This window comes from Lytechinus variegatus, chromosome 5 (assembly GCF_018143015.1).
Source record: "Lytechinus variegatus isolate NC3 chromosome 5, Lvar_3.0, whole genome shotgun sequence".
Taxonomy (NCBI): Eukaryota; Metazoa; Echinodermata; class Echinoidea; order Temnopleuroida; family Toxopneustidae; genus Lytechinus; species Lytechinus variegatus.
This window is the reverse complement of record NC_054744.1, coordinates 5,725,775-5,749,567: the sequence shown is the minus strand read 5'-3', so window position 1 is coordinate 5,749,567 and position 23,793 is coordinate 5,725,775. Positions and strand designations below refer to the sequence as shown.

General features: G+C 38.4%; 1 protein-coding gene across 1 annotated transcript in view; it reads left to right on the top strand.

The window, feature by feature from the left end:
- The window catches only part of LOC121415134 (insulin gene enhancer protein ISL-1-like), a 61,649-nt gene extending 41,857 nt beyond the window's left edge, over positions 1-19,792 (top strand). Inside the window, exons 5-6 of the mRNA XM_041608256.1 lie at positions 6,481-6,666; positions 18,360-19,792. Of these exons, the coding sequence (XP_041464190.1) occupies positions 6,481-6,666; positions 18,360-18,527 (354 nt within the window). The 3' untranslated portion in view covers positions 18,528-19,792. The remainder of the gene's footprint in view (positions 1-6,480; positions 6,667-18,359) is intronic.
- The last annotated feature ends 4,001 nt before the right edge of the window (positions 19,793-23,793 follow it).

Here is a 23,793-nt window from a genome sequence, read left to right as displayed (position 1 = left end):
GAAAGAAGCAGAAGAATATGAACCCAAAATGAGACTGAATAAGTAGAGAAAAGACCAACTACACGACCCATCCATCTCCATTCCCGATCATTCAGCTCTGATTTTCATCAAGATCTATCTGTCTCCATCTTCCATTAGACCCCTGTCTCATTGCCATCATCTTAATTCCCCGCCTTTTTTCCATTCTCTCCCGATCTCTCTCCATCTTCATTCATACCCTTAATGTGGTGTTGAATCCGCACTCTAATCATCCTTGGCCCTTGTTACGCTCCAACGCCAAGTCCCTTCAATTCATCCCTTTATACAACTGTCGATTTTAACCTTAACCCCTCTATGTATACACCGTGGAAGGAAGACGATGGCGGAGGAGGAGAGGAAGAGACGGGGTCAGAAGAAAGACCGTCACTGTCACTCAAATTTGCGATTGTGTATGTTTGATCGATCCGCAGAAATCTTACACAGGCCAATTTTCGGAATAATTACATGTAGCACGATCAATCAGATGGGCGGTCTCTTGAAGCACTGCTTTTGCTTCAATTCGCAGTCTTCATCTTATCTCTCCCCGTCCTTTTTTTTTGTTCTGAAGCGGCGCTTTTTCACCTTAATGGTGCGGATAGTCACTGCATTTCCCACGTCTGTTTCCTCCACGTACAAGCGTACTTGTATCTCCATACAATTCTGCAATTTTGTGTCGTAGTATTGTCTACCCCTTTGAATCCGAAGACAAACAAAACATTTTTGTTAATTTGTGGGCATGATGTCTGGAGGCCCCTCTTAAGATCTTGCCAAGTTTCGTTGGTTATAATTTGCCACTATCAGATCTCATTTAGGACACACCCATTTTGTCATTAGGCCTATTGGCTTTAAAATGTAAAGGAACGGAGGTATAGGTGTCTTGTGTGTTAATGTGTGCGTGAGTTTGAACATTATGTGGGTGACACTGAGATATGGGAGAGATTTAAAAAAAATCCTGTTCAGACTCTTCGGTGCCCTTAAATTGTATGTTGGTTTACATAGCCCTCTTTCCCAAAATGGATTCATACACGGAATTTAACATATCAAAGAATTGTAATGATGAATTCGTACCATGAATTTTTCTGTTGAATGTGTTAGTTGTTTTCAAGATGAAATCGCCTCCATGTCCATTCTTTACCCTGAGTTGCCATATTCCAGATATTCTATGATCATATTCCGTTTTTTCCAGGCCAGCTCTGGGGGAAGAACGATGTTTTGAGTGAGCCCAGAACATCTCTCCTACCATCCAATACGTTTAGAGACTTCTCATTCTTTTCCCCGTCTGTGATTGTGGTTAGAACGTAGCTGGGAGGAGGTCACGGTGAAGAATGGACCTTAGCTAGCCCAGGGGTCCGCTTACACTAGCCCCTCAGGGTTTGCTTACCTGCCCTTAGTGACAACCCACCTGAGAGATCAGTGTTCTTGGCAAGCTGACGACATCAATTTCACTCTTTTTACCTCAGCGACCTCTTTTTCCCTGCTTCTTTTTCGCTCTTGTTCTCTCTTTTTTTCATGCTTTCTCTCTCTTTCCAAGCTTCTTTTTTTCATCGCTCCAAAGCTCGATGTTTGATGGTTAATGACCTGTTTGCGTAGGGAAAATAATTCGCGAAATTACAAGCGCGGTTGGGGATAACAAATTTATGCTTATAAGGGACTGAGGGCTTTTAGCCGCGTGGGTATGAAGGACCTAATTCCGAATCACACTCTTAAGGCAAAGTGTGTGATAAACACCCCTCGTGACAGGTTTGGATATTGAAGAATGTGGATTTCGAAGAAAAAAAATTAATTACGAGACCAGTTTCACGAAGGCCTTGCACTACAATGATGCAAAGAATTATTCGTCTCTGTTAATTCCTTCTTTTTCAGAAAGGAGAAAGTTGTGCATTTCATATTTTATTTGTATTTTGCAAGACTGAAGATATTGGGGGAAAATGAAATGATAGCAATCGAATTCGTAAACTGTATTGACGCCTTGTTATTTTGTAGTGACATGGCGACACAGTTTCTGGAAACTGTTTCCGTGAATTATCGCCCATGTTTCAGAATTTGTTCTTCAGGTATGTAGTTGTGGCTGTATGGCCAACATTCATGTTTAAACGCACAACAAGCAACTTCTCTGACTACCGAGTACAGGAAGTGGTGTCAAAGATATGAATGGGCTATCGTACTACACCGTTCAATGTTGAAGCAATGAACTGGTAACTCCTTGGTTGAAGCAATGATTGCTGTGGTGAGAGTGAGACCAACACTAGGTCAACACCCGATTCTTCACCGGGACGTCACAGCTAGCTCAACGTGCTAATCTCCGCCACAGAAATCGTGTTAGCCTTTCGTCACAAAGGAAAACATGCCTACAAATTTGCCATCGGCTGATCTGGCATAAGAACAGAGAAGAGAGAGAGAGAAAAAAAATAAGAAAAAGTCCTTATTTTCGTCGACTCTGGCACGACAAAAGAAAGAAAAATTGGGGCCCCGTGACAACATTAATCATCGCGCTTAGATAAATATTTCCAAACCCGCTGGCTAAAGCTTAACGGATTATTGTTGAAAAACAACGGGGGAAAATGTCCCATGTTTTCTCAAATCACCTTCCCATTTCAGAAGGCCGTAGTGTGCTTCGGGTATAGGATGCTTGTTAAGAATAGTGGTAAAGAGTCATGGGACTCTAATAGAATTTCATAGGTGGGAAAGACACCAAGGGATTTGTATCGGAAAATAACAGGTACGTATGGAAACCGATTGATATGAATATTTAGCATGTCCAGTAGGCGGATCTTTACAGTCAGTGGACAATTACAACTTTAATGTGACCTACTAAACATACAGTCAGACAGTATAGGGAATTAAACATTTAATAGTTTCATTTTTTATTGTTATTTTGATTGGTCACACCTTTCTTGAAGTCATTCTGAACTTCATCTGTTGGACATTGCAAATGGAACATTCCAATAAAATTTGTGCACGAACTTCCAGTATTCCAATGAATGGCCATTATCATAAAAAACGATCGGCTATTCAAATGTCTGATTATACTTGTCAACGCCCGCACTGAACATATCTATTACCACCGACACACATACGAAACCGACTCCAAACCGACCAATCACATACCATTTGAAACTTTTATCAATCTGGGGCCCGTTTCATAAAGGACTTGCAACTGTTGTAACTTTGCCATAATGGCAACTACCATGGTAACAAGGCTCAGCAGCCAATCACAATCAAGGTTTTCATGGTAGTTGCCATCATGGCAAGGTTACAACATTGCCAATTCCTTTATGAAACAGGCCCCTGGAGTTGGGTTTGTTAGTGTGACTGCAGCATAAACTCCTGAAAAGAACATTCGATCCAGACGTATGTAGGTGGGATTCCATAATGTGAGACATTCCTTTCCCATCTATAATTCAGTATGTCTGTCTGTCGGTTTACAATCATCCTTCGTATGTCTGTTTGAATGTGCACATGTTTGTCGGTTCCACATGTCTGTTTTGTGGTTGTTGAAGATCAAGAAAGCCCCTCAGGCATCGTTCCCGTTCGGTGACATACAATGTGAATATCATATCTCGTCAGTCAAAGCTTCACCGATGTGCCTATGCAAAATTCAGGAAACCACCCAGTCTAGACCGTAAGCAGATAAATTGTGTTACACTGAAACGTTAAAGTGTAAACTTACACCAATGGGTCTCAAAGGAATTAATCCTGCATTTTGATTCATAAAACTATCATAGTTGAAAATGTTCATTCATACATTCATAGTTCATTTACCAAGCCGGAGAGCCAGTAAAGGCAGAGACTTATGGAGAAAATTGACACGTAATGGATAAAAAAAAACTTTCATCAATGAAACGGTTCATTTCAAAGATGTGCCTACATGAGTGCTTGCTAAATCAAAGGAAATATAGCAGTGATTTTTTTGAACCCCTGCTTCTACATGTTCTAAGGGTTACCCATTACGACATTACGACAATAGTCGTAAATCATCTTCAACTTCATGAGCTCCTTTATACTCAGAAATAAACAAACTTTGAGATACATTAAATTTACAAGCACGTAAGACGTGAAAGCTAAATACTATTTTTCTATACAATACTTTAATTTCTTATTGGCTTTTCTGTAAAATAAGAATAAACCACGACTCAACATTCTGCAAGTACCTATACAGTCATGTAAAAGCAGAAAATTCAGATGATACTGGATTCAATCTTACGTCATCGTTACCTTCTTCGGCCTGTTGTGCAAATGTAATTTTCTTTCTAATACGTACAGGATGAATAAAATATCATGCACAATAAATGATTAATGATGAATATGTGTCGCAACAAAAATTGGAATATTCATCTTTTATCCCGTGGAAATATGATTTTTTTCATCCGGTTGTTGGTTTGTCAGTTGTAGCTCAAAATTCTCGTCTTTATTGTCAAGTTTATATCTTAACCGTCTCTGGCTTGAGCTCTTCTAACATGTCCAATGTATCTATAAATATGCAAGTCGACATGTTAGTTGAAGATTGTCACGGTTAGTGCATGGGCTTTACCAGACCAAAGTTGCAGTTAATAGATATTGAGACATTGTGTTTGACAAGAATGTGAACAGCAAGTACCTAATTTCAGTGAGGTAAAAACGTCATTATGGTATCTGTATTGAAGGCTGGATACGTTATGAAGAAATAATAGGGGTGGGGCGAGGGCGTCGACGTGAATGGTAGAGCCATAAGAGTTGAAACAAATGAAGGTATTTTTGATAGAGTACATGATAGTGTTTACACATATTCCAAAATATTCTGTTAATATTGAATTGCATCGAATGAAATGTATTTCCACATCTTCATTATAGCAGAGATACATCATTATATGCAGTATGTAATGTATCTTCCTACTTTCTATCGAAGTAACTCTTTATTTTCAATTGAATTACGATTTTTCTTTTTGTACATAGTAACAAATTTAAATGCAGCATAAATCTAAATGAACATACATCTTTGATAGCAATATATCTTAAAAGGAATGTCTGAATCTTTTGTTTAAGGTTGATAATATATTTTTCCTCTTTAATCTTAAGAAAAAAGGTATGTAGTTACTTTTTGTCTCTTCTTTCACCATTATAACCCGATATTACCCTTTAAAATCAATAACAATCACAACGAGATAAAAGATAGCGCTGCTCTCAAAACAACAAGATATTAGAAAGCGCTGTTCCCCTTTTCTTCTCCATCTTCAAAAGAGTCTTCGTCTACTATAGCGTGCAGCATCGCTCGTATCTTCTATTATCGGCGGATAGGAGTGGTGGAGCGTTGGATGGAGAGGACGTGTAATCTCCGCGTTGGTTGGGCACAAAACAGGATTAAATTATGGGCCGACATCGTACGCATGTCCCGATTAGGGGTTCGCTCGCGTCGCCCGGTAGCATTTATTCGACTTCAGTAATTTGATTGCTGTATCAAACTAATTTGAGTCGGGTATCTCTATGTGCATGTCGCTTAAAGGTACAATTCAATTTAGGGCTTATGAAAGAGATAGAGAAGCTGGGGATGTGTACACAAGAGGGGTGGATAATGAAGGAGGTCCGCTGATGTAGCAGGAGATTTGTCTTAAGAATTGACCCTGGAAATCTCTTATCCTTCCCCTTTTTCTGTTTGAAACGACATGAATAAAAAAGATATAGGCCCTATAAAAGTGATCACCTTTGGTTTCCTGGTGACATAGTATAAGAATGTTTGCCAGACATCATAATGAGCAAATCAGAGGAAACATACTAACAAATCAATTGCCTTCGACAAAAGTGACTTTTCATGTCCTCAAGAGTCTGAAATAGTATTGGTAGTAAATCATTTAAACGTTGAAATGGTAGAGTTGTTGCTAATTTGCTAAGTAAATTAATAGCTCATGAATTATAAATTGATTGAATAATTTTTTACTTCTACTACTACTCAAACTTGTCGTATCGGTCATTAAAAGAAAGATACTGCTAGATATCCCCACCGTATAGTAAATAATATAATCGTATTGTAAAAATATTATTAGAACAAACTGGAATCCAATTAAGTGTAAAGTGTTAATCCGGTTAAGTTGTGGTGTACATTCTTATACGAGGACATTTTAAACTTAACATACTCAAATCCTTCTTCATCCAGGGTATCTTTCATAAAGACTTGTTAAAGTAACTTATGCACGATTTATCTAACAAATTTGCCCATCAGCCAATCAGACCAAGTTATTTTTAGTAGCTTTTAACTTTAAATATTGTTAATTTGAAAAATAGTTCTGTGAAACGTCCCCCTGGTTGGAAAAGTGAGGTTCTCTGACCATAGTGTTCGGTCCAATCTTGAGTCGTGAAAGTCCCCTGATGTTGACTATTATTACTATTATTTTGATTGCCTGTACATTGCATGTGGGAATTGTTTGGGAATGGGAATGACCGTCAATGTAATCCTACTCCTTTTCCTCTTCTTGAAATCTGTCTTTGCAGGATCCAAACCGTCGGGTACAGAGCTTTAATGGAGTCCCAATGGTGGCATCCAGTCCCGTACGCCACGATTCTCAAATGCCACAGGGTAGCCAGGTAGAGGTTCAAAGCTATCAGCAACCGCCATGGAAAGCACTCAGCGACTTCGCACTGCAGAGCGACATCGAGCAACCACCATTCCAACAACTGGTGAGGACAAATCCTTTATAATTTTTTTTTAATCTCAGCTAGTATATATTCCAGTTTCCTCCGTTACAAGGGCCCTCCCAATCTCAGTGGCATCCAGACTTTCATGCCACAAGTATCAGTAAAAGTGTTTTCAGTTCAAAATACCACACTGCTTCGTAAAACGAATGTGTGCGAATGATTTCCTGACTCACGACCTTTTTTTTGTGAGATAAATTACAAACACTGTTTAATTGATATTTTTGTCTAATATGTTACTGTAGTTTATAATTCATTAGTTTAATAATGTTTGATTCAAAAGTCATCATGTCATCACAGCCATAATACCCATGGTCCTTATCAAGTTACATACACATTTCCGGCGAAATATGAAGGAAGCATGCAGGCTCTTTGATGAAAAATGTAATTTTCAACATCATGAACATGTTCAGGGAGACATGCAATCAGTGACGTAATCGACAATTCGATGAAGGTACACACCTATTTCTGCAAACACTTGGTAATGCTGTTGGCCCTTCTTGTCCTCTCATAAATTCCTGCAAAAAAAATTGGTGTTGATATTACACCTGCGCGGTATCTCTGCAGGAAAACACCAGAGAAATGTTGAGACAGCACCAGATTATAATCATACCGATGTCGTTTTAACACTGACTGGTGGTGTAGAAATGCCTGTCTGGTGCTGTTTCAACCCTTCTCAGTCTGGTGTTTTCCTGTATAAAACTCGGTAGTGGCGTCAACACAGGCGGGTTTTTTTTTCGTCAGTCAAATAATTCATCGATTTCATCTCTAACGCCCCTCTCTTCTGTAGTGTCACTCTATGTAAACCTAGTGTTTTCCTTTTAATGTTTTCCGATTTTCCTTCCACTTTCTCGAGCTCTTTCTGCCACTTTTACGTTCCCCCTTCCCTTTTAATCGTTTTTCTTGTTCCGTCACCATCTCCTCCTTCTCTCTGTCTCTCTTTTTCCAATTTGTCCCCGTATCCAACTGATGGCTATTTCCATTAGTATGCGTGGTCTGTTTTCTCTTGTTCTGTCCCTTTATATGATAGTTGTATCATTATAATTGAGATGCAAAGGGCTTTCGTACAGCACGCCATAGTTCATCAGTCATATATTAGACCATTTGACAGGTGTTACATTACGTATTATAGCGGTTAAAAGCGGTAAGAATTTCATATGCCTGTCAGTTCAGACAGGATTGTTGTTGTATTTGTATTTCCAAAAGGTTATTTCCTAGATATTCATGATGTGATATTTCTCTCTAAGATATGTAATTCAAACAATTTAGTCTTACGAAATCTGCCTTGAGTACATTTTGCCGATTTCCCTGGAGTCTGACGAAATAACTAGCGCTGATTTCTTAATTATTTAATTTTGTGTAGTAAAATGTACATTTGTCTTGGAAATGTTAAAAATATGCTGATCATACAGTGTCTCAATTGGCAAATGTATTTTATACAATCAAGCTTCTCTTTGAAATGTCGTTTATTTACAATATTCAATTTTACCACATGAAAGTGATGAAGGGTGGGAACTTAAAAAGTGAATTTCTTAAATGATTTGTGACTACGTTTTTTTTTACTACCCCATATCGCATATGTTGACCAATATTCTGATATGTTTGAGGGTTGATAATGGAATGATTTTCAAATGTATCGCAGGAGAGTCTTAAATGTACTTTGGAGGAAAATAAGGGAAATCAGATAGCGCTGAGAAAGTATAGAAGAAAACTTTTTTTCTACTGTCATGCTAGTGAAGGAGAAATATTCTCAAATCTGAGTAACTAACAGAAACGTAAAAAATATCTTTGGAAATTCCTTTTTTCCCCCAGCTCGCAAATATCAGCGGTGACTTTGACGAGTCCATTTGTCGTCATGGTAACCGAGTCGGAATACTCACGCCGATGAACACAAAACACACCGTTACTCACCCACACCCACCTCTGGGCTTTTATCTTAACGCACACACTCACTCTAGGTGCTGGCGTACTTAGAGTTAGACCTTTTACCGCACCTCGGAGATATGTTATGCCCGATTCATACATCATTCAACAAACAAGAAAAAAAAATCCTGGACACATTTGAATTTCATACACATGTACCTGGTACATGCATAATGCTTTGTTACGTGTGTTTCGTTTCATATGGCCTCCCATGCTGGTAAAAAATGTCATCACTGAAATATAATGAGATTAATAATTCAGTAAGCCTTGGTCGGCCTCCCTAGGGTGTTTTGAAATCGAATTTACATTGTACAACGTGGATATGTAGGGTTGGTTTGTAGGAATGATAGGCATAAGCTTTTTGCGTATGGCAAAAAATACACTTGAATGCATCTATAAATGTATATAACTATATACAAGAGAGACAAGTGGTGTTTAATGCATGTTAATTTCAATTCGTTCAATTCTTTCGCCATGTCATGGACGATAATTTTTTTTATAAATTAACACACATGTTTTCTTGGATTAAGTGAAATTTGGCGACAATTCCCTATATAGCAACGTTTATGTATTTATTTTTATTACAGAGTATTTGTATTCGCATGGTAATATATATTTAACTCTGGAATGATTGTGCGAAGTGGATACGATAATGACGTCATACTTGACCAAGTAGAATAAGAGACTAGGAATGACCTCAGAAGCTCTTAAGTGTCCCTTCTCTTCTTAAAACGACAAACCACTCTCCACAATAAATTGAGTCTATGGTATGAAGTGGTCACATGTAATAACAGGAAAGATTTTTTAAGTGGACGGATTCATCGAAATAATGAAGACAAGCAATTTGGAACAGATATATCGCCCGGTTTGTCTAAGCCTTCAGGTCGGTCTCAGGTCTCGCGTCTTGAGATTTTCAAAGCTAATTCGTAGCCTTTAACTTTTCTTCTGATATTTCTTGGTATGGATGAGAAATTGACGAGGTCCATGGTGGATTTTGCTGGCTATCAGTCAAGCGAATATGGGGTCTTTTCATCCGCTTCCTGTGTATGACTGAGCTAATATTTAGAGGGATTCATCTTCTGGCGTGGCTTGCATACTGATGTCATCCAAAGGTCTTTCCATTTTCCCATTTTTTTATTCCCTCCCTCCCCCTCTCTCTAGTCTATTCGATCTTCATTCGAGATTGATTTTTATTGGGTTCCTTCATTTCTCTTTGATATCATTTCCTCTTTTTTTAACGTAGGTGGTTAGAAAATGAAAAGAAATGACAATCAATACGGTTCAGGTTTATTCCCGGTCTTCCACCTCCACAGAGCTTTGGTAGTCAGGAGTGGCTTGTGCAGGGGTTTCAAAGAATAGTTGCAGGAATTGTGCAATGTGCCCCTTTTTACCCAATTATAAATTTAAAATCTGTCTATGCAAGGTGTAACTCTTTTACTCGATTTATAAACGATTAATGATTAGAAGAACCCAACCGGTGGAGTTACAATATACGATTCTCCTCCGAAGGACATACACGGACGTTAAGGCTATTGTACATGCTCAAACGTAAAGATAGATAATTGGTAGGTTATGTTTTTGGATTGATCCATCACTGTGGCAGACGTTTAGAAATACGGTGGGGAGTCAAATTGCTTTGCAATATTTCCCTTTCTCCATTATTTTATACGTTGGCTCAAATTCCCCAACTATGCCAACTGTTTAGAATCGGAGGCCTACTTGTATGGTTAGAAATACAAGGTGACGTCAAATTTTGATAAAGAAAAGAAACACCTTCAACTCGAAAAACATTGGAGTTGGATGTGAATTTCAATGTATTTTCTTAAAGATTTCTTGTCAAGATTTCACTGCCGATGTTAGCCAATGTCGATGAGAGAAAGCAGAGCTGAGGAACACAAATTTTATCAACCATTTCTCCGTCGCGAGGAAGATAGCGCTTTGCCGGTGGCCCAACCACGTCCCTTCCGATACAGACCATAATTCACACTGAGCATGCTGAGCAGTCAGAAAGAATCTGTCGTACTCCTGAAACAACTAACTTCCCCTATTTGAAGGTCTACGAGGACGACTGGGGGGGGGGGGTCCACTACCCATTTTGGTTGCCTACCCTTTAACTAAAAAAGAGTTACCCATGAATCATGTTAACCTGGTCGGATTCATCGTCACATATAGTATAACATATAGTAGGAATTGGAATTGCAACAAAGTGTTTTGTGTTATTCTTGCTTTATGTAGATGAAAGACAACCCAGTGCACTCCCTTCATATCGACTACACAGCCCCTATCCTGCTTCAAAATTTATGATCTGTCTCCGCACGCCCCTGCATAATGAAACCGATATGGATATACTAGAAAACCGTTGAGGAAAAATTATGGTCTGGCTTCGTGATATTTGACGGTGGCCGTGTTTGGGGCGTGTAGAAACGATGTCTCTGCTTTTTTCTTCTGTCCTCGCTGTTTTATGCGCTATTTGTTTTGCTCAGGCAAGGGAAGGAAAAGAGATAAACGGTTGATGTAATTTATATGTTTACTCTGCTTCAAATCGGGGGGTGAGTCAAAGCTGAATGTTTATCCTCAAAAATGTTAATTTGTAGCTTTCAGATTGACGTTGCAATATAATTGCAGATGACGATGTGGCCCAATCCTATCCTGGGTGGAGGGTGAGGGAGACATTTACTTTGGGGAAACACGAGTTTGCTTTAAAAGATGAGAATACTAAAATGAAACAATATTCCTCATTTCAAATATCAATGTTATCATTTTGATAGTTTGCATTATATGCTGCCAAAAGCGAGAAGCCTGTAATGATTCGATTAAATTTTTGTTTAGATGAAAGCGTTAAGTTGTTCATTTCTTTCTCAATCGTCCTTCCACTGCTTTGTGAAGTGTTATAAATTCATTCTGGACTTTTCTCTGTTGGCTTTCAATTCAATTTTAACATTTTATGATGTATCTAAATCACTGCCTCGATGAGGTGTCGACAGATTACAGTATCAGGACATTGCACCCCACCTCTATACATAGAAACGAGCACGTGGGACTGATGATGAGGTGTTCCATACAAACGTCACCCGTACTTCCATTTCCCTTCCCCTTTCCTTTTGACGATGGATGTTATCAATGAGGCAAAACTTGGAAGTCTATCTCTTGCCTGCATCCTCTCTCGTTATGCCTCGTGGAAAGTGGCTCTTGGCTTTTAGTTATGACAAATCTGCTCCACACCGTTGCTCGCCGTTTCGTCCCATGCGGCCATTTTGGATACAGGCGGAAACTCGAATCGTCCTTGGTCACGCTGTGTGGCGTTAAGGTGTCAAGAAGGTGTCGCCAGTATCACAACACACAAGCGATTCACCAATTGGTTATTTCCACCCATACGAAACTCGACCCTCAGTCTTTCCGCACGTTAGGCGGATATGATTTTATTACTCGGTCCCAGTAAGTCATTCTAGTATCGGCCCTGAAGAAAATCCTCCCCAATGATGTGTAAAAAGGAAATAGCGAAAACAAAGTGGAAATTCAAGAAACATTTTAGAAAGGATATTGAAGCATTTGAACAATTCAGGAAATTACCAATTGAAGACCTAATCCAAGCACTGTGCAGAATAAAAAAAAACTTTTGATATTCGTTATTTGTGATCTAGCAAGGCCTATAGTTTTCAGTTATACGTAATCATAGTTCATTAACAAAATTATTTAACGAAATGTCTCCTTCCTCTTTAAGCCCCTAGTAGGTCTATTAACTTTCTCCCCTTTCGTTTCCCCTTCCTTTCCCTGTTTTCTCCATCTTCCCCCCTCTCTCCATCTCCTTCGTTCATTCTTTCACCAACCACGGCGACACCTACCAACAGTCATGACAGTGTACGCCCACCTCGTCTCAATCCCTTGGAAAGTTCCCCAGTCAATATTTCATTCTATCGAATCCATCACAGATTTGATTATATTACTCAAAACTATTTCATTAACACCCTTTTAACCTTGTACATGCTCCTTAGTCCGTACCATATTTAATTATGTTTCGAAATTATATCATGCTTCAATCGAGACTATTTGATGTGAAATACTCGAACATGCACATTTGACCATGGAGCTCCGTAGCTCCATGATTTGACGACGAAGGGAAGGGAAGAGAAGATGTATCGCCAAATGAAGGAAAGTTGTAAGACCTAGCGAGAAAGAGAGAGAGATGTGGGTCTCCATCTTCCCTTCTCCCTTTTAGCCAAATCAATAATTATTTCCCATCTCGACTCGAAATGGTCGGTTAGTCTGATAATGAATTCAATTACTTTACCATTTAGGTATCTAATCGAAATTTGCCCTGTATGGATATGAAACATTTCATTTCAGTAGCTGCCTTTTTTAGTCGCTCGTCCTTCTAGATACTAGATATGAGTCTCAGAATTAATGTACTCGAAATTAATTCGAATCCCTTGGATTACAACGCGCCCAGCTAGCACTGGATTAATGAAACTGGCATGAGTCCTCCTTGCGTTTAAGTTGTGGAGTTCAGCTTTAAGAATGATGGCATTAACCTACGCGGAACATGGGATTGTGTCCGATATGGTATCGCCGAAATTCCTTCGTTTTGGATTATACACTCTTTATGTATAACATTATTCAAAACTTCTCCTTTTTCAAAGTGGTTTCCCAAGAGGAATTATAACCCTAATACTCTCATATCTCTCTTGAGATATATCCTGATTGGAAATCGAAGGCTGTGCATATAATAGTAAACCCATAAAGTTTGGCATAATTAGGAAACGCTTAAAATGGCATGTCAGGGAAGAAGGCTAACGTTTGGCTAGATATTTCCCCATTATCTTTAAAGGAAAATCTACACAGTATAAAAGCTCACAGTCAAATTGCAGATTTTGATAGAAGGGATGCCATGCAAGGATTATACACTGTAAAAAATGAAGTGCTAATTTAACACTTCCAGTGCTTGTATAGTGACTGCACTGCCAGTGCTGATTTCCTAGTTCAAATTTAAACTAGAAAATCAGCACTCGAAGTGGAGTTACTATACAAGCACTGTAAGTGCTAAACTAGCACTTCGTTTTTTTTTTCAGTGTAAACGATTTCTTTTTCAACAATAAAATGACACACTAAGCTGCTCATACAGGGTTAGACGATCTGTTACTTAAATTTACCAAAAACTAATTTTGAAATGCTGATAAATGAGTTGTCCGATTTTTTTTGTACGTTACATGTTAATTCATAGGCATATCCCTCAAATATTAATGATGTGTATATTTCCCGGGGTTCCTATGGAGGGGAAACAATTTCTTTTCTTATGAAAACTGTAAGACTTATAAGTGACCCTTTGAAGGACACTCATCTGACATGGGTCATATGGAAAGCTAACATATTTAAATGATTAGTTAGGGAACCGAATGTGATCGCGGTTGTGATTCACTGCGTGTTTAGTATGAAGCGCCGCTTGGGCAATAAATCACATTCCAAAATAGATACCTGCAGCATTCTTCCCCTCCCCCTTTATTCTTTGCAGCGGGATACTGCGAGTTCGTTGTACGAGTATCATTTTTTTTGTGGTCGAAGGAAGATTCGCGGTGACTTGAGAAAGGTGGAGGGGAGAAATAAAACATGAAACAGAGGGAAAAAGTAGAGAGAAAGTCTCTGTTTGCTTAGGCTATCGATGCAAATATTTATTGTACTTTACGATCAGGTTTTGAGTTATAAATCATCAAGATCTAGCCATCGACGTAGTGTAAACAGTACAGCCAAGTAACCCTTGGCCATGCCCGTGTCTTCTTCTTTAATTCATACCACTTCATCCTTTTCGTCTCTCTCTCCCTATTTCTCGCTGGTCTTATATCTTTTATTTCTTTCCTTTGAATGGCTGATATGGCTAATGTGTTTGGGAAGACATGCTTAAATGTTTTGCATTCGTTTTGCTAGGAGGGGTAGATGAACTATGATGATGCAACGGACTATTCATGCCATTTTAAAACGAAAAATTATGAAAGTGATCGGAATTGACAAGAAGAAACCTTCGTGAAAGTTTGGATATTCCCCTTATTTTAGTTGTGGAATTTTAATGTAAATTTGTTTCTTACTCTTTTGGTAAGCCTACTTCATGGATATCTGTTGAAAAAAACCATATCGTTTATTTTTCTCAACTTGTTGGTTCCGTCAGTGATGCCATTGTTCTTTTTTTTAATGTGTTTTATTGAATCAATATACTAAAAAACATAAACAAAAATATATCAGTGATTTTAACAATAATAATAATAATCAACAACAAAAATAAAACATGACAACGCAATGTATACGAAAAAGCAGCTTAGATGCGATTGTTCTTACCTTGCTATGTAATAAACTGTGACATCGATTTTTTTTGCCTCGCTTGCGTAGCAGAGCGAGACTATAGGCGCCGCTTTTATTCATGAAATCATACTTTTTGCTCTGATTCACTAAATAAAGCTCCTAGAATGCTATTTTTGGGTAAAAATATTCTTTATAGCATTTCTAACAATTGTGAATGAAAAAAAATCTGGTACCAAGACCAATTTCTTATGTATTTAATTTTTTTTTATTTCTTATGTATTTCTTTTTTTTTACTCTTTGTTTTATTGTTTTTTCGATGGAAATCGTTCCAGACTTAATTCTGATCATAAACAAGGCGAAATTGATTAAGTTTAATTAGTAAAGGTAGAAATAATGATACATTTATGAAATTTGGCTAAATACACAATTTGCATTTTATTTGTACATGAAATCACGTTTATGAGCAATTTGGGGTCTGACATGCACTTACATAATGTTGCGTAATGTCGAACCGCGTACCCGGGCGTCACAAATTTGGTCTCAAAATTTGCGCGAGACTTGAAAGTAAAAAGTCAGTGAGCGGCGAGGGCAAAACAATTTGCGCAGCAGATATATCGCGAAAATTGTCGAGGGGGCATTATCCCCCCCCCCGAAGAATTAGGGTCAATTTAATTGAATTACATTCCGTTTAAAGCTTCTAACATTGAGATGAACGCTACATATAATTATGAATGAGAAGAGTTGATGAGGTATGGTATATTGGGTGTGTTATGATCATAGTGATGCCAGGACAGTTCTTCACGGGCTCCACGGTTGCTTTAAGGGTATTTCCTTACACCTTAGAACTGGAAAGTGCAGAATGGTGGAAGAAAGGAACTGCTGCTATCATCAGACTCATTCTATCCAGCGTTAAAACAATGTTTAGAGACAATATGTTCGAGTCCTAAATCCTAAATAAACGAAGGGCATCCTACACGATCATTTGGCAAATCTGCAACACTCATCAACTGCGACTTCTCCCGAGTAATTGAGCAAGATTCGCCATTTCGTCTGCAAATCACCAGGCCTTTCTTATTTGAAAGCGTCACCGAATGGGACCGAAAGACTCTTGCCTCCCCTCCATAATCATTATGTGTATGTGCTGTTGCCTAGTTAGTAAAGTGTTATCTTGTGAGAACCATTCCTAAGAGAAAAGGTGGGACATGTTCGTAATAGTTTTCTTTAAAATTGATGTGTATTGGTGTCTGTCGTCGGGTTATCCGTCTGTTCATAGTAGATTAGGCGAATCGACGCATGGCTCGTTTAGTGCGGCGTATTCTTGTACTAGAGTTTTTCTTTGCCTCAAGGCGTACTGGAAGAAAGTACAAACGATACTACCTACAAGCGAGGCGCCAAAATGAGTAGGTGACGATGACATATCATCTATAAGTGTACATTCAAATTTGGTCCTTCAAAAATCTGCATAAAATCATAAAGCATCGCCAAACGTAGAGTTATATTATATATAGTCACAGGTATAATTGTATATTTTGTAAGTTATCGATCAAACTGTTAGATAAGAATATTGTCTGTCTTCCAAGAAAAGTATCAAGCTTTTGGTTCCCCTTGCTTTATTCAAAGTTTCCTCTTTCCTAAATAAAGTATTTGATGTTGGTGTGGATTTTCCATGGTATCTCCGGCATCACAGTTTACCTTACAGGTGTTTATCCCAGGGGATTTCCCGTAATCTTGCCTCATCCTTCATGTTCCTGACACACGCTTTAGCCACTCCAAAGCTAGCAAAAGGCGCGAATCGCACGGGCACAAAATCAATTTATGATGCACATCAGGATTAAGTGCGTAGATCGCCCGTTCGCGCGTTCGTCTTTCATCGGTAATCCATCACGGAAAACGACCCGCGCGGGTGCAGCAGAATCCTGCCGTTCAAGTAGGTAATTTTCACAGGACATGTACGGCGTGCGCATACGCGCATTGTCGTCTGCGAGCGGACTATCAAATCATGAACCGTACTAAGTCAGATGATCAATCAGGATTTGCTTCACTGTAAGCCAGGCAATCAATTTACGAAACAACAAAAGGGGTTAAGGAAAAAAAAGTGTTTGCAAACACGTATGGTAGCCGTCAAGCAGGGACAATGACGAGAGTCGGGAGAAAGCATTTTGCACAAGACCAAACGCATTTCCTGTATGGCGGTGGATGTGTGAAGGTGTAGGTGTGTGCGTGAGGATATGTGTGTGTGCGTGTGTGTTGCAGAGACGGAGGAAGTTTATGTAGCATAGTCACATACTTGAATATTAGTTAATACAAACTAATATGAAGGGGAAACGAGGGAGAAGCAGAAGAAAATGAAAAAGTAGAAGAGAGGGGATATGAAACGGAAGGAAAAGTAGAGGGAAAGGATGAAGGAAAGGATAAGGAGTGACGGGGGGCAAGAGGAGAAGGAAAAAGAAAAGAAAGAACAGGACATTTCATCTATATCACGTATCGAACATTCTAGTTGCTTTTTAACGTCATCTCTACTTTTCCATTATCTTTTTTTTTCTAAATGTCTTGAGTGCTCCATCATTTTACACCTTCAGTTTGTCTTGAAACAACCTCCAACGTGTAGCTACACTTCTTGAAAGTGATATTTTAATGTATCTGACTAACTGGCTTGTCCGTGTCGAGGAAAGTCACTTTGAGGCGACAGTGTGACGTGTCCCGTACAAACAGCTTGCGGACTATCACTTCCAATAATTTGTGGCTCTCCATGTGATCAAATATCAAAAAGAAAATCAATCTTTTCCCTCTCTAATGGAAATATGTCTTGATTTCCGAACCAAACTTCCCGTACTATGTCTCTCGTCAACTCGTGTTATTTTCCACCCGACTTACTGACGTCTCATTGCATGTACATGTATGTAATATCCAATCACATTTATAGCGTGTCGATTCCTATTCAAAATATTTTGGTTAACTCCGATCCTTTAAGATGAAAAATGGAAACTTTAGTCTGTATCTCAATAGAAACGTTCTTTACTTCTCTACATAATTGTTGCCTGAAGACGATTTTTTTTTATTTTGGGTAAATTGAAATACAATAAACACACGAAAGTAAGATAACCCATCGGGTTATCATTAATTACTCTGTGGACAGACCACTCCTCATCGATTGCTTTACACAGGACTCGGGGATAACCTTGAACGGTTAAGACCATCTCACGTTTCAGGCTTCCACACGCTGAGATCAAACTTGTTTCGCTGAATTATATAACCTAATTAAGATAATATATACTAAATTCATATGAATAAAGTGTTCTTCAGATTTAGTCAATTCATAGGCCTGGCGTTCGAGAGTCCAAAGGCGTCAACGTCTGAAATGAACGGGTAGTTTCTGAAATAGATATTCTGGTACTATCGTTGATTCAGTTCCTCTCTATTTCGAGTCGTGTTTCTTATCAAATCATAACTTTTGTTTTGTGTGTATACAGGTCAACTTCTCTGAGCAGAGTCTGGGCCAGACGACAATTCTTAAGGACATTCCACCTCGAGATGATGCGGCTCCTGGATCGGGAATGAGTCTGCCCCCAACCCCGGATTCCTCCGACCGGATGCACTCCTCACATCTCGACTTAGAACCACTTAGTGCCAGCGACTAAGTCCATCGAAACAAGCAAACTTATATCTACAATAGAGAGAAGTCAGAGAGCCATCTGCTAAAAACAATGAATGATCTTAGCACTTGACGAGTGGATCTTACTTCCCCAGGGTCGAATTTTGACAGCCGAGTTTTGCTATGGACGTAACAGGAGTTTTTAACGCGAATGCTAGACGTTACATAATTAATCATCGTTATTCTACAAGGAATTATACATACTTTCTCGCCTCACTTTTGTACGATTTGGAATCTTCATTTGGTGTCTCTTATTGTGCACTCTTTCGTGAAGCTGTGGACGTAAATGTGGTATATAAATTTTATTATATGAATGTTGGACAGTTAGCTTGTGTATGATAGATGATGACGATGGATTCACGCAATTTCGGGTGCTGTAATAAAACAAAAAAGAAAGCTGACAAAACAGTTTTTAACGTGTTAACGAACAACCAACGGACTTTGTATTCAAAATGGCGCGGGAAACCTGAACCTGACATTTCTGTGTGCGTCGGCAATTTTGTTGTAGCGTTTAAAATAGAAGAACGAGAAAGACAGAGACATTGCTTCAACATCTTTGGACCACGAGAAATTCAACTGGGAAATACTGGCGGCAACAGATTTTAGAATCATCGCTCTATTAACGTCGCATCTCTGTATTAGTCTAATATTATAAAATCATAGCTCCATTAGAGTGACATTGGCATTTCAAAACAAGTCATTATTTACGTAGGGCGAACACTTTGTGGGCGGCATATATATCCAAACTTTAAAATCAAATCACACTTATTATGGAACCATTTCTCACCGTTGAACGAAATAAACAATGATAATGATCGCCAACACTGATATCAATTCAAAACTTTATATATAGAGATGATAAGTGTTATGTAAACATTCACTTCGATTGTGGATAGAGGGCCTTTTTTTTTTTTAGATATTTATGGCGTCAAACTACATTTGCGAAGTAAATATTGTTATATAAGGCTAATTACACTGCCAAAGTTAATCGATAGAAAGTGCCACTTCTCATTCGGCTATCTTATTTACACATAAAATTGGTGAATTAGGTTGAATGTAAACGAAAGATAATAATTGACACATTATTCCAATATCACTTGACTTGAACAAAATAATGATATTATCAATACTAAGGCGCTTGTATCCAATGAACTCGCCTTACCCATCATGGCCGTATGGCTATCCCCTCTCCTTTCAAGAATGAAATATGCGTTTGGTGTGGAATAAAATACACTCACACCAGAAACAAATACCTATTTTTTCACGATCGGGGGTATTCCCGTGCGTGTAGAGCTGTCTAAACATTATTATTCAGCCGGAGTAACCTCCATATTGAGTTCCAGAGCCAAAAAGCTATCATCACGTGTGTAAATTAGACTCCAAATGATGATGCTCTGCGAATTTTACCTCCATTTTCTGGAAACTAAAGAGATACATGCTTGTTGTATTTATGCGCGTGGTCTGTTTTCCGCATACCGCGGATATTATCTCGATTGCGGAATAAGCCGGGGTTGTTTGAAGTTTCTCTCAAACGTGCTATCGTGCTGCTCCCAGGGGAAGCTCATTTGAATTTTGTGGGAAGAAAGAGAGAGAAAAAAAAATAGAAGTGTATTTTGGCTCCAAAATTCCTCTTCATGAAAATTCATGATGGAAAAAGCCCCTTTTCGTAGTTTCAGTTTTCCCCCGAGCCCCTTCACTAATATCTACATAGACACTATGGATTTACGATGGTAAAAAAAAGAATAAAGGGGAAAAGGGGGCAGGTAGAACAAAAAAAAGAGAGAGCGGGAAGATGAGAGGGGCTGAGGCTGTTAAGAGGGTGGCGGTTATGTTGCCCGTGGCTCGCAAAAAAGTTATGAATGGTTAATGCTGATCTTGCAGATGCTGCGTTGTAATTATTCACCCTAAGTGGGCGCAAGGAGGGGAAATATGACGTCACCACAGGGGAATTTAGCCATTCTCTCTCACAACGATACAAGCATTTATGATATATATATATATACACTGCTGTTCATTACGATTTCCATGTAATATACCAGTATGGGTTATGCAATCATAATGGTGATGAACAAGAGTGCAGCAAATTTTTCCAAGGGGTATTTAATCTGTTTATTTACAATCATGACATTAACTCACTTAACGAGGAAAATTGCTGTTTTCTGTAACCGTCAAAAGTTAACAATTTTTCCGCCATTTGTCTTTCTTACCTATCATTTAATTAGTTTGTATAACGTGAGTGATTGTCGCCTCATAAAAGTCTCGATAGTGCACTATCCATTGACAATGTCATGCAGTTATGATAAATATGTCAGCTTTTTCAAAACATTGACACACATTAAAATAACAATGTGTAGAGCATGTGATATTTGGAAGTAAAGGAAGTAATTCGACTGTTTATAATAATGACGTCCTTCAATGAAAGGGATATTTGGAATAAACTGAAGGTAAACTATACATTCGTAGAATGTAATATGAGGAGATAATGTAGCTTAAAGGAAATAACGATGTACATAGTTTCTGTAGTATTCACTTAGTAGATGACTACTATTATATCGTACATTTTGAGCATTCATTCTCTTGAAAGCTCATTCATATTAAAAGTTTTAAACTGCGTTCTAAGTCGAGAGTATAAATCATCATTATGATATGAAAACGCACGGGAAGATACTTTAAAGTAGCTTCCTTAAGCGAAGGTCCGTTTATGTTATTTATTATTTGCGTGTATGGTGAGTGTTCCCACTGTTGTATGGTTCTCTGTGTTTGATGTCACAATAACTGGCAGCAAAGCAGCATTAGTATTGTTGGTAAGAGACCTTGTGACAACAGTGTGAACGTTCTCATCCAATGTAATAATATTATTATGCCCGGGAATCATGTGCATTATTAGTGTTGTCTATATTATGTCTGTTTTATCTATTGACGTTTCAAGCAACCATGTGGTTTGACTATATGATATATTATATATATAAAAAACGAGGAAATAAATTCGAATTCTTTTCGTTGAAGAGATGCTGAAAAATTAAAAAGTTAAAGTACCGAATCGAGGGATTATTTTGTGATAGTATGCAGAAGGATGATGTTGATGGTGATTAATAAATTGGTGGTGATGATGATGATGGTGGTGGTTGTGGTGGTGGAACTGATGATGATGACGGTGATGATGGTGGGGAGGAGGAGGATGATCAAAGTGGTGATGGTGATTGTAGTCCGTAATGGGTGGTGGTGCTGCAGATAATCTTTGTGATGAAGATGGTGGTAGTGGTGGTGGTGTTGATGGTGGTAATGATCGTGGTGATGATGATGTTGATGAAGATGATGATAATGATGAGGATGATATTGATGATGATTTTAGTGGTGGTGATGATGATTATGGTGGTGGTGGTGATGATGATTATGGTGGCGGTGGTGGTGATGATGATTATGATGGTGGTGATGTTGATGAAGATGATGATGAAGATGATAATGATGATGTGTTGATGATGAAGAAGAAGATGATGGTGGTGGTGGTGATGAGGATGATTATGTTGATGATATTGATGAAGATGATAATAGTGATGATGATGCCGATGATAATAACAATAATCATAATGGCTGCAGCGGTAATTATTATATTGCCGATTGAATAGTTGGTGATTAGATGACGATAATATTGCAGATGACGGTTGCTTGGTAGGGATGATAACGAGGAGGATCATAAATATGTGAAGTTGATGTTTCTGCGGCCGCACTAGTTACTACATACTATCGGTGTTCTTTGCCGATTGAAAAAAATAATGATACTAAAAGAGTCAATAATAGCTGGTGGTAGTCTTTGGTGTAAATTAATATAAATATTTAGGTTGTTGCTTATCCAACATTCGATGTGCAACTTAAGTTTTCAAGAGATATTAGTGGAGATGCTTCTTCCGGTTCACAAGATTTATTTTGATTTTTTTTCGACAGATGAGAGGAATAATGGCTAATCTGCGAACACTTTTTTTTTAATTTCTTAGGGCTTTGATATTTTTTTGTATTTTAAATGATAAAATATTTTGGAATAAAAATGAAGTGTTAATCTATCCCCTGGTTAAATCAATTTTTATTCATGAATTGAAAAGTACGCCCCGAAGATATGGATCTCAGCGAAGGTATCTGTACTGCTCCCCCATGTCTTTGTTTTTCAGACCCTTTTCAAGCTTTTTGATCGTCACTCAGCTTCCCTCTCACTCTCTCCCTCTCTCGTATTCTTTCTTTCCTTTATTTTCCTTTTTTTGCTTTCCCTCTCTTTGCTAGTTTTTTCTTACGTTCCTTCTCATTCTCCCCTTCCCTGTGTCGTTTCTCTCCCGATTCCCTCTTATCTATTCCTTCTTATAAGGAAGATATAAAAATCATCTCCACTTTAAATGATCAAAAAGAAAATCCCTATATCCCCCTCCCTCTCTCTTGCTTTATCTCCCATACCTTTCTTTCTTCCTGTGTGTCTCTCTCCCAGTGTAATCGACTCATAATTTGCACTCTCATTTCTCCCCATTTCACACAATTCCATTACAATTCAGTTTTTTACCCCGCGGGTGTATTTTCCGTTAGAGGATAAGCATTTTACGGTATTAACAACTTTCGTATCGCACCTTCTCAATATTCATCCTTATTGAATAAAAGCGATATACTCTTCCCAAACGATGGATGATAAATTTCATAACGCGCGAATTATTCCAAGCATCCCACTGAAAAACAGACACACATTAAAACGAATAAAATTCATATTATATTTTCTGCATACAATTATAAAGCCGAGTTCGTCCGAACGAAGGAATTATTACAGATTTAGCTAAGAGAGTCTTATCCACGAAAGGATAAAATGGAGATAGAGAGATATAGAGAGATAGGGACAACTTGTTGATACACCTGAGGGAGAGATGCATATGGAAGGCTTTTAGGGATGAGACCCACACTTCTAATGGAATATAAGGAGGGAAGGGATAGGAGAGGGTGGGGGAGAGAAGAGATTTTGCCCATAGTCCGTGACTCTGGGCGACATTTTGCCCACCAATCTAAAGGATCAGGTAGAAAATGGGTTTTTTGCTACGAGATAAATCGAAATGCTTTTAGTTGGCAACCCCGGCGATGGCGAGGAGCGAGTGTGGCTCAACCGCAACGAAGCAAGTAACCTAAGCCCAAACCGTCTTGTTTTATTTATAAAAAAAGAAGAAGTAGAATTAAGAGGTGGGAGTATTTCAAGTATTATAGAATAGTGTAATAGCTTTTTTTTTAAT